Source organism: Temnothorax americanus, unplaced genomic scaffold (genome assembly GCF_048541705.1).
Source record: "Temnothorax americanus isolate GAGA-0224 unplaced genomic scaffold, ASM4854170v1 Scaffold33, whole genome shotgun sequence".
NCBI classification, from domain to species: Eukaryota; Metazoa; Arthropoda; class Insecta; order Hymenoptera; family Formicidae; genus Temnothorax; species Temnothorax americanus.
In genome coordinates this window covers 964,549-977,412 of record NW_027509475.1, presented here as the reverse complement: position 1 = coordinate 977,412, position 12,864 = coordinate 964,549, and the positions used below count along the sequence as shown (strand labels likewise).

The window sequence follows — 12,864 nt, the reverse complement described above, 5'->3', positions numbered from 1 at the left end:
CGCAATTTTCAATGAAAGTGGAATTATCGATGATAAATAATACAATTCGTTGGGAGCGGAATTCAGGCGCAAACGACACGCGGTAATCGATACCGAGCCGTCCGTCAAAGGAAGGGCCACTCTTCGGTAGGCTCGGACATTTTAAGAAAGAGCCTATGTGTCGTTTTCTTGGTGGAGAAAGATCCTGAGAGGAGGCTCGAGCTGGCTCGAACTTATCCGTGAGGCTAAACTAATTTGCCGCGCGCGAGGGTGGACGGTTGGAGCTTCTATAGGCGGGGTGACACGGGACCACGGTCGAACCACGGGGAACGAGGGGCGAAAGTGCGGACGAGCGGGAAGGGGGCTCTAATGCCATCGGGTGGTGGTGGGGGGGAGGCAGCGAATTCCAAGTGACCAGTAAAAGTACCACCCCACACACACACCGGCCTCGCTTCTCTTTTTCCTTTCATCCTCTTTTTCTCTCTCTTTTTCGTCGCCACTCCTCTCCTCTCCCGCCTCTTCCTCTCCGTAAATCCCCTTTCCCTTTCGCTCCGACACCCCCGCCCTTCCGTCCCCCTCAAAAGACCTCAGTGTTACCCGAGGGGAACTGTGAACTGGGGTAAAAGACTGCTCGTGCTGGGTCGCGAGGACGACGTTCTTTACGGCTTCTACGTATGTGTGTTTCTCGCGTGCGCGTGTGTGCGTGTGTATGCGTATTTACGCGCGCGCGCGCGTGTTTTTTTTTTCAGCGCACGTGTGTGCAGGTGCGTAACTTCGGAAGAGGAGGAAGTGCCTTGACGAAGAAGTTCAGTGATGGCGAGCCGTCATCCAAGTCCCCGAACTTTTTCTTTACCACGCCAATGACTTTTACTACTTTCCTGTACATGAGATGTACCACGTAGGTAAGATGGAGCGTGTTGCACATAACAACGTAGTTGTATTGCTTCTGCTTTCTCTCTATCACGTATAAAATGTTCTTTATGCATATATAAAATTGATTTATGATAAATTTTATAATGTCATCTTATCGTAGCCATTTGGAGACCCTACAATTTTCAACGATGGAAAGAGATATTTTCTTGCTCAGAGGTTTTGTTTTATCAGCTAAAGAAACATTGATTATTTGCGAATTTTCCATTTTCTTCGGACTTTTCCCTAAAAATAATTTTGAGAAATAAGAGAGACGATCATGTTGTTCGACAGCAAATATATGTGCGAAATAAAGGAAAATTTGGTGGTCGATAAGAGAAAGAAGGGAGCCTGTCTGTTCGCAGAAAGGCGTCGGCCCTGACTTTGAAAGGACGTGGGGGTGGCGGGCAGGCAGGCAGGGAGAGGGGCAACTCAGTGAGGGAAGGACGTTGAATCGTGGAACGCGCGGGGACGGGGACGAGGCGGCCGCGGCGGGCTGGAGGGTTGAATCAGCGCGGGGGTGTATGGGGGAATTAGTGGATGGTCGCGGACAATGTGGGGGATACTTTCTCATATCAAGTATGGCCGCCATCGTGGCACGATGGTCAAAACAATAGTAAGTAGTTGAGGCCGCGGGCGATTCCTCTTCTAAACCCCGTATATCGTCGCGCGCCGCCATGATATATCTCTCTTCTTCTTTTTTCCGTTTCGCTCCTTAATTATCGCCACCTCGCCACCTCGTCGGTACAGCGCGCGATCTGCCATTATTCCACCCTCCTCCTCTTCACAGCTTTCCAGTGCGCGGTGAACAAAGTGGTGTTATCGTCGCGTTATCGCCGGCACGCACGTCCAGCCGCCACCTCGCCGGTGCTTAACAAATGGATAATAATAAGGGGCCGTCGACGAGCCGCGATTTTCTGGGATGGTTTTACATCCACGCATCGCGCTGCTGATCACGGTGAGTGCAATCCCGGGATTATTCGCAATCGCGTTCAGCTGTTCCACGATGCCACGTATGTATCGAGGGATCGAGATGTCGGATATAGTTTTGCCGCTTTTAATTATTGTATATAAATATATAAATATCTGCCAAAAGCATTAAAGTCACAAAAATTATTCGATCCTTATCTTGACGATCATTTTGATAGATTGTTTCGATAAACTTTTGAAAACATCTGAATCTAAAAGATCTAAATCTCGTCGCGTGTTGTGGATGGCAGATTTTATCTAGTCTTTCCCCCGGAAACATTCCCCGGACACTCAAACGATAGATTCTATCACACGTGCGCGGTAATCTTTACGAAATTTAAAAAGTTAAGTCGTTTATCACGTAGAATTACTATAATCGGAGAAAGTAATATGATAAAAGCAAGGTGACACGATAAACTCCCTTTTTATCCGGATTGTCGGAACGATCTTTGCACTCGGCTCGATTGGATCGACCGACAGACCGCGAGATCCAAACGGACTGCGCGTAATGTCCCCGTACTTCCGGATCCTCTCGTCAGAACAGGTCCCCCGAATCTACGGAATGCGCGAAACGATACTACACCGCTCCCCTTTCAGGGTGAACTAAGAGTACCGGCCGACCGGGTATTCTCGCCGCGACGTCTTTTGCATGCGAATACTCCACGTGGTTCATCCGGCGACACGCATTGCGCAGATCCGACCTCCCGCGATCCCCACCTTTATGCGAATCACACCTTTTACCATACCGTAACAGATTCGTGTGCGAGCTCCCGCCGAGTGAGTTGACTGCTATACTTAACACCTCGAAGTTTCCGACAAACTTTGTGATTTAAGACGTTCCGACGTACCTTTGTGATTTTCTTACCTTACACGTATGACCCTAAAGATATTAACCGATGAAATTTGTTTTACAAAACCGCGAATTTATATTCACATCCATATTTATTGAATGTTCTAAATATAAAACGAAAATCCTCAAACGCTGCTACATACTTTTGAATAATGCATGATAAGAATGTTCAGGCAAAGAATGTGAGATATAAAATCATTGAAACTTGCGGAAAATTAATTTTAATATATAGCGTGCCTTTAAATATCATTAATATTATATTCTGCCACTTAAGCTTAAGTACAAGTTATATCATAATATATATGCTCGAATTGCTTTGTTGGCCCTTTTCCGCGATGCTGATTGATTCTGTTGCTGCGCTAACTTCGTGAGCGGCTATCGTAGCATATTTTGACAGTTGTGTGTAATATTAAAGCTAAATAGCGCGCGCCAAGCGCGCGTCTGTGATGTCTAGTTTTTTACAAAAAGAAGACAAAGATATGTAAATAAAATATATTTAAAAAATAACAAAAACAATGTATGTGTGTACTCTTTTATATGTGTGTACTAAATTTTTTAATTCAATATGAGAGATATTTACTTATTCATTTGTATACAAGAATCACAAAATTAGAAAACTTATTTAAAAAAGGGGGGCTATACATTCCATTTAACAGTATTGAAACTCTCTTTCTCTCTCTCCTCCGTAATGGTTAACATTGAGATTTCAGCGGCAACCACGGCAAAGTCGATCCGCTTGAGACTCGAGAAAGAGACCGGCGACGAATCGGATGGACGTTTCTCAGGACGTCGAGGGGAGGGTGCGCGGGTAGATTTTCAGGGACTGGCGATGATATTTGTCTTGTTTACGGGAAGACTTATGCGCGTGTGCGGACCGCCGAAGTTCGCCGCTCGATCAATAGGCCTCTACTGAAATCACACGTAAACGGGACCCGCGTGTATCCCCCACACGCCCACGCGGTGCGCACGTACACGCACCGCGTACACGGACACGCGTGCTTGCTCGAGCACCGGTCCAATCCACGCGAAAAGTTCGCGCGAGCTTTTCTTTCGACTTTTTGCGAAAGGAGCCACAAGGCTTTCATAATTCACTGTCCATACCCACTATTGATTCTGTTCTCTTTCTCTCTGTCTCTCTTGCTTTCTCTTTCTTGCTCTCTATCTGGATCCGTTTGATGTCCCTGGGCTCTTATTGCTTCACCTTAGGTTCGATTGATTTCTCGTCTCTCACTTACTTTCGCCGACCTGCTTTTGCGCTTGTTTTAATCAGGCTCTATATTATACAAGTGTCATCGGACAATTATTTGATGAATTGTGCGAGCCAATTATTTTTTTTAAAAATGGTACAAATTAAATTCTGGAAGATATATGATTTGGAAGATAAAATAGATTATTATTTTTAGAATTATTTAATTAAAATTCTATTTAATAATGTCGTGAGTCAGAAAGTGACATTTGATTCTCGCAATTCAATCAGCAGCGAATACCGTAAAAGAAATGTGTCTATCAATATATAAGTTCATAGTCGTTAAATTTTATAGTTAAAAAATGGAACGATCAATGCCAGGCTGATATACAGTTGTAGTAACATGTCTCGATTTAAAAGATTAATTCTTTAGCCATTTTATTTCAATGCAACTCAGCAACGCGACCGACGCCGACGTGTCGTTTCTCGCCCGAACTGCGTCAAGCCATTTCGTACTTTATTAGAATTATTGAACCGCTGATGAGAGAGAGAGAGAGAGAGAGAGAGAGAGAGAATTTTACCGTCATCGGTCAGGCTTGCAACGAGAGCGCCGCACGAAAATACCCTTGACGTGCGTTCATCCATTATTTCGCGGGGGTGCAACGTTGTTTGTCGTTGCACCCACGCGCTCGTGCATGCCACCCACACAAGTCAAAGAAAATCTGGCGAACGCGGTGTACGCGTAATAATAATACAGTAAGTCTTGTTCTATTTCATTGTCAGTGCTCTCTCTCTCTCTCTCTCTTTCTCTCTCTCTCTCTCTCTCTCTCTCTCTCACTCACTCTCTCTCTCTCTCTTTGCGCCTCTGACGACGTGTTTTTCGCCGACATCCTTTCGCGAATGGTGAACTACCCCATCGAGTCGGATCACCGCCCCTCTCTATCATTCATCCAATTTCGGCGGTGAGTTTCCACAATGTCGGAGCTTTCTGCCCTCGCGCGAACATACGGGCGTATTTACGCGTATTTTTAGAAAATCTGTCAAAGGTTGCGTAGAGAAATACGCGGGTTCCGCGGAACCCTCGCTGTCTGCCCCGTTCACTACCTCTACCTATCTCTCACTCTGACGTGCGTCAGCGATTGCTTTACAACCCTCACATAATCCAATTTCCGTCACACACGCGCACATGCACCAACTGCGAATAATAACCGCTGTTCTTTTTAGACAAACCGAAAGCAAAAACAACTCCGCGGGGCGATTGTTGTGTAGATCGTTGCCGTTACATTTTAAATACTTGAGAGTGTATCTTCTAAAGGAGATGAATTTTATAGTATAATTGCCAGAACTAATAAATAGTTAGTTTTATATATCAATATATCTATGTATAAATAAGTACATTTATATATAATAAAATTATATTAAAAGAGAGAGAACATATAATAGAATGAACTGATAAAGGATGGCTATGAGAGTTAGACGCAGTTATCGGTGCGTAAAAAATCCAATTCACTGATTTATTCACAGTGTATATAATCGAACGTTTCGGCTCGGGATTGAGCCATCTTCAGCGAAATATACAAAAATTAATTAATAAAAATAAATTTCGATTTCCTATAAAAGAATACAGTATATAAAACCCTCGTATAATAATAGATACTCTATATATTTTAATAACTTTATAACCAGTACTAATACTAATTAATCAATTTAATTGGACTTTAATATTCAATTTAATAAATGTAATTATATTACATTTTCCAATTTTGTCATAAAACTACGTTTCAAGACTGAATAACAATCAACGCGTGGTTCAAAAACATAAAAGTGGCGCGTATAAAATTTGCAAACACTATTACTATAGGCATAAAATTCCGCTCGAAAATATTAATATTTACTTATTTTGTTGCATACATATCACGATATAAATCTTGGTTAATATTCATCAATGTCGCACACAAAATGAAGACGGTGCAATGTTAAATTTTTCTTAAAATATTATTTCTACACGAACATGTTATTGTTGCCGCGCTCAGATAAATCCGGAAATCATCAACCCGCAGAATGCAGCAGAATGCGGGGATGACGGAGCGGGGTGGGGAGATTTGTATCGCGGTCTCCGAAGGTGGTAGGGACGTGAAAACGGCGTGACAGACCCTTCGTAGGATACCGTGCCTATACCTAACAGTAACGTGGCAGAATCCAAAGCTGCCGAGGGCCGCGGAAATCAAGGCACGCGAATACCTGAGCTCTCGATTAAAACGTTTCGACACTGTCATTTGCATTTCCCTCCGATTCCCTCTCGTGCAATCACGTCTTAACGTTATCTTGCCGTCAGTTCCGCCACCGCGGACTTCTTCGATCCGACAAAGATCGATATCGAATGAGGAAGTTTCGAGCGACGACCTCGATTTTCTCGTTCTCGCGAAAGGGAGGGCCCGGCGACGACGCGAAAATGGAAATATCCCCGCCGGAGAGGGTGAGGCTGACCAACGACGTCCAAGGTCCACGCAGTTCACTCACCCTCGGTAACGCCACGTGCCAATAACGCGGCGATCTCAGCCAAAAGGCGAAGCGATTGCTCTGTCGCGGACTGTGCTCTGTTTCGAGTTTTGCAAAGTGTCGCGAAGTTTTCGTAATCGCGAGAGATGCGTGACGAGGCTGCGCGTGACTCACGACGACGACGACGTGCGGTTCTCGTGGTGTCACGTTTCGATGCGGACGCGATTTCCACGGTTCATCGGTCATGAAACGAAGACGTTTGAAGCACGAGGACCTGTGTATCCCGCGGGTGAGAATTTTACAAAGTGTTGGTTGCACTAATCTTGAACCTCCGTCTGTATACGTGGGTCCACGGAGTCCGAGCCAAATTGATATCGGCTCGTAACTGTAAAACTTGCAAGCCTGTCAGAAAATGTTAATTAAACGATGTTTATCTAAATGATTATAAAATCGTCAACTACAACAAACCAGACAAATGTTCCATAAATTTTTTCAAATTTTTTAAAGTACTTTAAGGTAGGGAAAAATAGCGTCAAATGTGACAAACTCACGTATACGCTCCAAGGGTGCAAAAAAAACGTATACAAACGGAGGGTTAACATTCCACGCAGCTTCGGGTGTTAAAAACAAAAATTATGCGAGCGATTCTCGCACGAACATTCACAGATATTTAAAAACATTTTATCAATGAGTTTTAATTAATATAATCATTCTAATACATATTAATTTCTATTTTTAATATTTATTATAAGTATATATTAAATTTCTTAATACGTTATATTAATTAGTCCAAATCTTATCACTTCCAGACTGTAATAGTTAACAAAATGAAATTGAATCATCCTTACAACGAGCGAGTAAAATGCGAAGCGTTAGATCGCAAGAAATATAGTCGATAAACTTTTCCCACAATTTTCTTTCCCTTCGCGACACTGAATAACAGGGAACCTAAGTATAAAAATCATTGCGTTGAAATGTTTTCGAACTTGTGCACGCACAGCTCACGCGATCTTTCTCACGCGTGTATCACGCACGGCCGGACACACAATGGCAGAATATCGTTCAGGGTTCACTGACCGTGTATCGTCCACTTACATTACATTTGCGATACAAGGCTGTCATCCTGAATTAGTAATTACGCCGCGCTTTCTGAAATGCATATTCGTACTATCTTCCGAATTCCCTGAATACGTAGGGTGGACGTATAATATGAGTCATGGGAGGGTGTCCACCCTGCTCTCCCCCCCCCCCGCCTCGTCTGTCCGATATCCCGCGTCTCCCTTTTTCGAGACCGCATGTCCGTCGCGCGCGAGCGAGGGTGTCTCGTTCACCGTGTCTCGTTCGTCAAGTTTCGCGTGCGTCTTCCTGCAGCACGAAGTGCTCGTTAGCCGACCCCAACTTTTCCTTTCCCCTGCTCCTCAGATCGGTCGAACGAAATCATTATGATCTGCCTCGAATTAATGTCGCCTTCGACGAGCATTCGCGATTCTCCGCGCGCTCGCGAGACAACATATTCGAAATTTATATTATATCGTGCCACGATGTTCTTGTATGACATTCTTGAAATTGGACACTAGCTAATCCATAAAAGAGGTAATGATAGACGTCTAAATAGATAGATGTCGAAATCAAGGGCTAGCAAACTTTTTTTAATAAAAGGATAGATAGTATTTTTTGGACTTTAAAAAAAGTTCAAGAGGATATTATAAAAATATAATAAAATTTTTGACTAATTTTTTATTAACAAACTTTAGAATATAATAACAATTACGCGAGTTATAGTTTGTCTATTCCTGCTATATAATTTTGCATATCTAAATGCGAATTTATCAATCCAAATGTTGAAGAAAGTGCAAAATTAAGTTACATGGAGAACTATATTGGCTTCCTTTTTCACGAAAACATTATCAAATGGCAGATCGTTTCTTTTTTTTTGTAATTTTTTAAACGCGAGACATTTTATCTGTTCCTTGCTAGACGGGCAACATCTGAGGAAAAGCAGCGGGGTGCGTGAGATCCATCAAGATGTCGTCGAGCGTGACATCGTCGCACGAGGTCACGGCGGCGACGACGGAGGCGACGGAGCTGGACAGCGACGGTTCGAGTTGCGGCGAACGCGACGTCTGGAAGCGCGTTCGCGGCGATCCCGCCGACGCCGGGCCCAAGAAGCGTCGGAAGCAGACCACGCCGGTAAAAGTCTCGTCCGGCCTCGCGGGCGTGCACGAGGATGCGCGCGAGGACGAACGCAGGGACGAGGACGTCGAAGGTAAGCCGTCGTCGCGATCGCCGTTGCTGAGCAACGATCACCACTACCAACAACACCACCACCACCATCACCACCACCACCACCATCACCATTCGCCGTCGTCGAAAGACGAGAATCTGAACAACGAGTTTCGCTGCCAGCACTGCGGCCGGCTTTTCGACAGCGACGAGACGCTCAATGTCCACGTGGACGGCGAGCACGGTGGCGCGAGTCAGGTGACGCCGGCTGTCGCCATCAAGGTAGAGCCGGCGCAGCAGCTGGACCCGACTAACGGGGGTCCCGTTAGTCTCTTAAGCGTTAAGAACTTCGCGACCACGTGGCTGGCGCCCGGCAGCCAGCAGCACGTGCAGTCGCAGACGCAGATGCAGTCGCAGAGCGACGAATCGTGGTCGGGCGGCCCGGTAAATCAGATCGTCACGATGACCAATCACTTACAGGCACTCTCGAGTTTCCCGGGTGCCCTCGCGCAGTATCTACCCCTGCCAAGTTTTCCCTTGACCGATCCTCAGCTCCCCAGATCCTCCCTCGGTCCTGTGCCGGTCAAGATTTTCAATCCGGACGCGTATTGCGACATGTGCAACAAGGAGTTTTGCAACAAGTACTTCTTGAAGACGCACAAGGCCAACAAGCATGGGATCTACGTCGACTCGCCGGCGCCAACCGTGGCTCTAGATTCCGCCAATGTCGTCGTTGCCAGCGGCGTGTTCGGCGCCGCGAACTTCCCCGCAGGTAATGTGAGTGTGAAACTGGAGCCGCCGGCGACACCGCCGCAGAAGCGTTTCCGCAACGAGGATCCCGCGAGAAAGCACAAGCTGAAAACGCACAATGAGTCGCCGACAGATCAGCAGACGGACGGCCAGCAGATCTCTGTGTCGCAGAACGAGGAGGACCAAGTGACGCCGCGCGACAGTCCCGGCGGCATGGAAGCGCTTATGAAGCAGGAATATGGCGTTGAACAGGAAGATGCGTCCTTCATGCCGGCCCCGAGACACCTCTCGCCCCAGTCCATCCAGCAAGCACGCGATTCCGGTTTCAGCGTCGATCTTCTGCGTCATCTGGGCGTCATAAATCCGGAAGCGTTCTGCGAGATCTGCTGCAAGGAGTACTGCAACAAGTATTTTCTGCGCACGCATAAAATGAAACGGCACGGCATCGTCGTGCAGGACAACGAGAAATCGCCCGGCAATCCCGGCACGGCCGTCACCACTTGGCACCAGGTGCAGACCAGTCCGCTGAACTTGATCGTGTCGGAAGTTGCCGCGACGGGTGCGGAGTCCAACGACCGCAGCGGCGAGGAGCACGAGTGCAAACCTTGCGACATTCGCTTCCAGACGATCGGTCTGTATCAGGCGCACTGCAGGAAGATGCACGAGAACGAGGAACGCGGCTCGCCGAAGCAGGAATACGATCTGGACGGCTCCGATCAGCGTACCGAGTCGATCTCGGAGGATCTTCAGAAGCTGCAGACTATGATCATGCAGCTGAACGGTCTGGATTCCGGTAAGGGATTATCCTGCGCCGTGTGCGGCAGGGAATGTGACTCGAGGTCGGCTCTGCGCGTTCACATGGCGACCGAACACGGTGTCGCCGGTGACGAAGCCTCATCGCCGCCGCAGAAGTCGCCCACGGTAATTTCAACTATTTTCTGCACTCTCTGCGAGAAGGATTATCCTAGCCAAGACGCACTGAGGAGACACATTAGCGAGGAACATCAACCCATCGTGTCCAGCGCTATCACTCTGCCGACACTGCCGCCAACGGTAATCGCCTCTTCCGCCAGTTCGACGCCGACCAGTCAGACTCCGAGCGGCCAAACGACGATAATGACGACGACGACGACGATGACGACGACGGAGAGGAAGGTGACGTCGCTCACCCCCACGTCGAGTTACTGTGAGATCTGCAACAAGGAGCTGTGTAACAAATATTTCATGAAGACGCACATGCAACGGATGCACGGCATCGAGATCGAGAATGGCGCGCAGATCGGCGGCGTCATCTGCAACATCTGCAACAAGGAGTTGTGCAGCAAGTACTTCCTGCGGGTTCACAAGCACAATACTCACGGGATCGTCGACGAGAACACGTCGTCGGGATCGACGTCGAACAAGCAGGAGACCTTTGACGCTCCCAGCGCCGAAGATCCGACACTGAAACCGGAGCAACTGAGCGATCTCAGTCACAGATACTTCACCCACTTCACCGAGGTATGTCCGATCTGCAGTAGAAGGTTCCGCAGCATCAAGTGGCTGAAGGCTCACCTGATGAGCGACCACGGGAAAGCAGGGGTCGACAAATGGCACGAATTGGAGCAGCAGTATCAAGCGACGTCCAGGACCAGCGGTAGAAGCGTCGCTTCAGCGAAGAACACGCAGCCAACGTCGAATCTGAAGATTCCCAATGGCTTCGAGGTCGCCCAACAAGCCAAGCCTGTCGATTACACGAGTCTGGGAAATCAGATGCTGTCGAATCTCCTCGGCTCCTCGTCCGAGGAACCTCAACTGAAGAACTATCGTTGCGGCTACTGCAACTTTACGACCCCCGTGCTACCCTTCCTCTTTCTTCACGAGCGGTCCCACGTGAGCTCTCAGGAAAATCTCGAGGGGGATCGCGCGCTGCAATGCCCGATCTGCTCGCACGACTTCCATCAGCCGGATCTGCTTCATCAGCATCTGCTCGCCAAGCATCAGTTCCCCTCTCTGTTGTCGCAATTCCAGCATCCTTTAGTGAATAATTTCAGATCGGACATCGACGTCAAAACAAGCGACGTCAAGGACAGAGCTGATCAGGATTCGAAAAACGACCGCGTGGGATGCAGTCCGCAAACCGATCGGAGCGTGACCGAGCCCGCGAGAAATCCGCGGCAGGACGAAACCGCGGTGCAGGTGACGCCTCAGGGTGTGTACAAGTGCGCCCAGTGCGGCTACGCGACGACGAATCTGAATCGCATTAAGAAACACGTGCGGAAGGATCACAAGGCGATAGGCGATCCGACGGAGAGCGTGATCGCCGAGCTCAGCAAGACCCTGAAGGACGTGGCGAACAAGCAGAAGATGCCGGCCTGTTACGCGATGCCGCAGGACACGAACCCCGACAAGACCATCATGCAGCCGTTCCTGATCGAGGAGCAGGACCTGATGCAGGTGGGCGCCGAGTCGAGCTCGGCGAAGAGATTCGCGCCGGCTCTAGTCTACTTGCCGGTCAAGTCCAGAATCGGCAACGCTCTGACCGCCTCCTTCACTCTCACCCCCGCCTGAATTTAGATCGCGATCGCCCTACATCGCACGTCTTAAAAGAGTACGGGCGGCAGCATCTGCATCTGCGACCTGAGCACGTGGTATCGGTTCCTATTTATCGTGTAAAACGGCAAGTTTTATTTTACACTATAATAACTTTGACGTTCCATTAATTTTTACGTATCTTTAGCGACTATTGCAGGTTTTTTTATTATCCGATTAGTGAGTCCCTCTGATTCCATGCTGCGAATTTATGGAGAACGAACGTAAAAATAGACGATACCCTGACGAGATTATTATTCTCCTTCGAAGCTAATTTTGCATCGTCCAAAAAATAATTCTGAAGCCATTCAACGTCTGAGAAGATGGTCACTATAAATGGAAAAAAGTTTTTCAATTATTTTCTTAGACATTAATCAGTTGAAAATCGATCTTTCACTGTGCAATGTTATATCTTTGTAAGAAGATATAATCCCGTCTGACAGTATTTCGTTCCAAAACGCGCCGTTGCCACGACGCGAGATTGCTCGTTTTTTTTTTTCGCAACACGTCAACTCGTACACTCAAAATACAGGGAGATCGTCCTGAAGCAACAAGGAGTAGGACACATTTACACGTATTTTATTTCGAAATGGTTCTCGAGGGCGACGACTTTAGCAGACCGAAACGATCTCCTTCGGAAGGGAAAAACCTTCCATAAAAATAACGAGACGAGATTGTTATTATTGTTCTAAGTGTAGGGAACATACTCGTTATATAATTCTTGTAAATATTTAAGTGTAACTAATTAAAACACGAACGGGTGATTGACAAAGTTCCTATTTTAAACGCGACAGGCTCCTCGACATCGCGGGAGGCCTTCATTCTCTTCGCTCCGCATTTCATTTCGTCCGTTTTCTCTTGCTTTAGCATATCGGTTTTGCTTCTGCTCAAGTGAACTAAAAAAACAAGAAAGAAAAAAGAAATTTGC

The 12,864-nt window shown here is 47.1% G+C and overlaps 1 protein-coding gene across 2 annotated transcripts; it reads left to right on the top strand.

The window, feature by feature from the left end:
* The first annotated feature begins 510 nt into the window (after nucleotides 1-510).
* On the top strand, nucleotides 511-12,324 carry LOC143901402 (uncharacterized). Of its 2 annotated transcripts, XM_077413692.1 has the most exons (3): nucleotides 511-1,504; nucleotides 1,679-1,846; nucleotides 8,370-12,324. In XM_077413692.1, the coding sequence occupies exon 3, from the start codon at nucleotides 8,418-8,420 to the stop codon at nucleotides 11,913-11,915; it is 3,498 nt and encodes a 1,165-aa protein (XP_077269818.1). In that variant the 5' UTR covers nucleotides 511-1,504; nucleotides 1,679-1,846; nucleotides 8,370-8,417; the 3' UTR covers nucleotides 11,916-12,324. The 2 variants fall into 2 exon arrangements, with proteins under 2 accessions (XP_077269818.1, XP_077269817.1); XM_077413691.1 differs by having other exon boundaries at nucleotides 511-1,846.
* Nucleotides 12,325-12,864: the final 540 nt, after the last annotated feature.

Excerpts from the sequence above, each read along its gene's own strand:
- LOC143901402 (XM_077413692.1), top strand. The coding sequence starts at position 8,418 with ATGTCGTCGAGCGTGACATCGTCGCACGAGGTCACGGCGGCGACGACG.